At 43.2% G+C, this 3,810-nt stretch overlaps 1 protein-coding gene across 1 annotated transcript; it reads right to left on the reverse strand.

Annotated features, from left to right (window-relative positions):
- Positions 1 to 1,974: 1,974 nt before the first annotated feature.
- LOC121005814 (protein kinase C delta type-like) lies at positions 1,975 to 3,562 on the reverse strand. Its single transcript, XM_040438576.1, has 5 exons — positions 3,241 to 3,562; positions 2,961 to 3,049; positions 2,662 to 2,832; positions 2,322 to 2,413; positions 1,975 to 2,212 (listed from the first exon to the last, which is right to left on the reverse strand). Exons 1-5 carry the CDS (start codon positions 3,560 to 3,562, stop codon positions 1,975 to 1,977), a joined length of 912 nt encoding a protein of 303 aa, XP_040294510.1.
- Positions 3,563 to 3,810: the final 248 nt, after the last annotated feature.

Genomic DNA, 3,810 nt, shown 5'->3' on the forward strand with positions numbered 1-3,810 from the left:
CGGTAGACCTGAAGAGTTGACCCTCCCAATCCCGGACGAGCCCCCAGATCTGTAAGGAAATTTTTACTCTCTTCCCTAACGGTGTGTCCCTAACACATGATTTCAGTGGCCAGCTTGAATTAAGCCTTACCGGTACCGGGAGAATGAAGAAGATAGACCATATGAACACATGTCTATTTCCAATCCATTCTGGTTTATTCACAGCTGGCAAACAGTTTTAAAAGAGGGGGTTGAGCTTCCTTTACATCCAATCATATGTTAGCATTAGTATTTGACCAATAGTATGGTCACACATAAGCTCTGCATTAACATAATAGCTGACTCCTAGTAACAGCATTTGACCAATCAGGTATATACACATAAGCTAGCAGACACTTGAGTCAGATGTCCTTTTATGGCTAGAAGGCTGTTCATACTTTCAACATGTATGGATTTCATGAAACAGTTTAAGGAAGTGTCTCACATTCCATAGGGGGGAGGGAGGTTTTGTAGTGCACTAACCAAATGTAATACACGTGGCTAAATGAGACAAAATGGAGTCACATATATCCCATCAGGAACCATGGCATAAGGACTACCCTTCCCTTGGGTACAAGAGGCAGCTTGTGGACTAGAAGCGCTGGCGGTCAATTCATTGATTCGTGGAAGAATCTTCTTTAACTTCCTGCTGCTTCTCTGCTCCTGCTACTCTGCAGGTTATGACCCTCAGGTTACTCCTAGTGGCAGTTGGAAATGAAACTGAAGGACCAGGACTGTTATATCACAGTACCGATAAGTCGTCAGGAGAGTACATAGAGGTCAGAGGTTGGAATTTGAGGCTCATACAAGGACAGCAATTCTCGGTGGATTTTCCTGGTGAGTGTAATGTCATCAAGAGGCTCTGCTATAACATGATGGTTTTCTCCCACTGATCTATTGTGGACATCTGTATATATAGTGGAGCTGCTCACTTCCAGTGGTTTATCCTCCTCCAGATCCTGTGGACGATCTCTCTCACAATTCTGCCAAATGTTCTGCCAAGAGATAAAATAGCATTGTAATAGTGGTAACCATCTGCACTTTTACCCTGTAGACCCATCAGCAGACTATAAGCTTCCATCAGTGAATGGACTCCACACCACACTCTGCTGATGGAATTACAGGTAATGGAGGGAACTTTCAATAATCCCCATATTTCCCTCTCTTTTTTACGATGACCCACCTGCGATGACGTATGACAGGTTCTTGTATTGGCTTTATGACCTGCCATCTGGCATTGGTAAAAGTGAATCCACAGAATAGCTTTTGATCTTTATCGGCCATTGGTGGCTTATTGGCTTCGGTGGAGGATAGGACATCATTTATTTTTTTCGATGTCATCACTGGTGGCTGTGGAGAGAAGATCCAAGATCCTGTGTTTAAAAGAAAGGGCACAATGGAACTTTACTACTACCCACATATTCCCTGGATCCTGTACTTACTGGTCCTGGTTGGAATGGTGGACAAGCTGCTGCTTCCTCTATATCTGTCCACTCGATGTCCATGAAAAATGGATGTTCCCTGATGTTACATACCGCTAACTGGCGACTCTCTGGTGACTTGATTAAGAGCTGGAAAAAAATATATTGAAGACATTTCAGAATTGTAGATCACACTTTCCAATGTAGTCCCTAGTTTTCAATGTCATATTTAGCCGCTGTTGTACTGCTATATATTTTTATACTCACCCTCTCTATGAGGTCTCTGGCTTGTGGGTCGAGTCGTTTTGGGTAGGTGGGAACATCGTTGATCAGTGACTTCTGAATTTTTTCAGGAAATATACTGGCAGAGAATGGATATTTGCCAGTAGCCATCTGATATATCGTCACACCAGCTGAGAACCAGTCCACTGCCGTGTTGTAGGGCTTCTCCAGAAGAATCTGTAGAAATATCAGGTTGACAATAAAAAAATAAGAGCATTGTCCAGAGCAGCAGAAGTCATGGAGATGTCCAGCCCTATGCACAATGAGAAGCACATAGATGATTCCTCACCTCGGGTGCCATGTAGCTAAGAGTTCCGGCATATTGTGAGATCTTCCTTTCCCCAAAGATGTTCATCACGGCAAGACCGAAATCGGCAATTTTCAAGTGACCGGCGCTGTCCATTAAGATGTTTTCTGGTTTTATGTCTCTATGTATGATGCCTCTGTTATGGAGAAACTGCAGCCCACAGATGATCTCAGCTGCAAAAAATCTGATCACAAAAAAAGAGAAAACATCAACATTGAGACCAATAAATGATATAAAGATGGATGTTCCTGACAACTATTGTCTTTATCTAAGATATCTATGTTCTGCCTTACCTGGTGACTGGAATGGTGAATGGGGCTTTGGCATGTATGAGGTCACCTAGGTCTCCTCCGCTGAGAAACTCCATGATGAAGAAGGCATAGTCCTGTGATAAAGATAGAGCATATCATGTAAGTTTCAAAAAAACTTAACTAGGGAATATTAGAGTGCATATATATACCCTGCTTTGGAGATGTTATGCTTCTCAAGTAGAAGAAGCCAGAGGTTTAGGTTGACCTACCATCATAGTGCAAGTCTTGGAACTCATTTAAGTACAACAATGTTGGCAAAATTAGGATGGGGTTGGAAAGAACTGACCTACTCACAAAACCCAGTAGTGAATAAGACTCTTACCTTGGTCTGGAAGGTGGCATAAGCATGGGTGAATAGTGGACTTTTCCCAGTCACCTCCAGGACCTGTCGCTCAATCAGAACGTTGTTACTAAAGTTCTGAAGCAGGACCCTCTTCTTCACCAGCTTCACTGCCAGTTGTTGTTGGCAGCCGGGATGTGTGGCCAGCATGACCTAGAGGAGACAGAACATTAGAACTTGAGGAACGGCGCATCCTGCCATGAGAAGACGTGAAATCTTGATTTTGCTATAGTCATATTACTACACATAAGGAAAAAGTGACAACAACTCCTGATACTTACTTTACCAAAACCACCCTCTCCAAGAATTTTATGGAAGGTGAAGCTTTCCAGTCCAGTCACAATGATGGGGGTTTCTGCTGGGGTTGTCACTGGTAGAGAGAAGAGACATTATAGTTAATATTCCTGCGTTTGGCCTCCAATAGTAATTACGTTATGAGAGGATAAGAGTTTTATGGGGCATGAAAGACAAAAATGCTCATTAATCATGTTCATAAGTGGGCAAACCCATTGATACGTTATTGGGGGATATTGGCTCTAGGTGTCTTAGATCTGCACTCACCTGACAGCTGTTCCATCTCAGTGTTATAGGATGTGCTTGGTCCATCTTCAGCTTTTCCCCCTGTCTTTTCTCCCCTCTTCCTCTTTTTTAGGATACTCTCCTGTATAGGGCTTCCAGGTCTTTTCGAAGCCTTGATCATTTTTTCTTTGCCGCCATCTTTCGCCTTCTCTGATGTTTCTATTCTCCTCCTCTTATTTGGCGGCTGAACTCTCCTCTTTCTCTTCCTTTTTCTTTTTTTGGGAAGATTCTTTGGAATCTCCATGTTCAGCCCATAGATGTCACTGGGTTGAGGAAGGTCCTGTGCGCCTTCAGCGCGTTCCATGATGACACTTGGAACGGCTTGGCTTACAGGCCCTCTTTTCTGGTCTTTGAACAAAACCAAAATTTGCTGAGCGCAAGTAAAAGTCGCCTTCACCCGTCAAGTGATGAAGAAATATGGCCGAAAGTCAGGCTGCAGAAAGCTAGAATCAATTGTTATATGACATCACAAAGGCATCTGTGACATCACCACATTCTAAAGGTCACATGACTTTACAGAGATACCAGTGTCATGGCTGGCTGTCAAAGGTG

This window comes from Bufo bufo, chromosome 6, assembly GCF_905171765.1.
Source record: "Bufo bufo chromosome 6, aBufBuf1.1, whole genome shotgun sequence".
Lineage (NCBI taxonomy): Eukaryota > Metazoa > Chordata > Amphibia > Anura > Bufonidae > Bufo > Bufo bufo.

What these genes read in the sequence shown, in the direction of transcription:
- LOC121005814 (XM_040438576.1), bottom strand. Translation starts at nt 3,562, where the DNA reads ATGGAACGCGCTGAAGGCGCACAGGACCTTCCTCAACCCAGTGACATC. An exon ending in TGAGATGGAACAGCTGTCAG is followed by an intron (nt 3,050 to 3,240) that starts GTGAGTGCAGAT and finishes TCTCTCTACCAG; the next exon opens with TGACAACCCCAGCAGAAACC. An exon ending in GAGAGGGTGGTTTTGGTAAA is followed by an intron (nt 2,833 to 2,960) that starts GTAAGTATCAGG and finishes TGTCTCCTCTAG; the next exon opens with GTCATGCTGGCCACACATCC.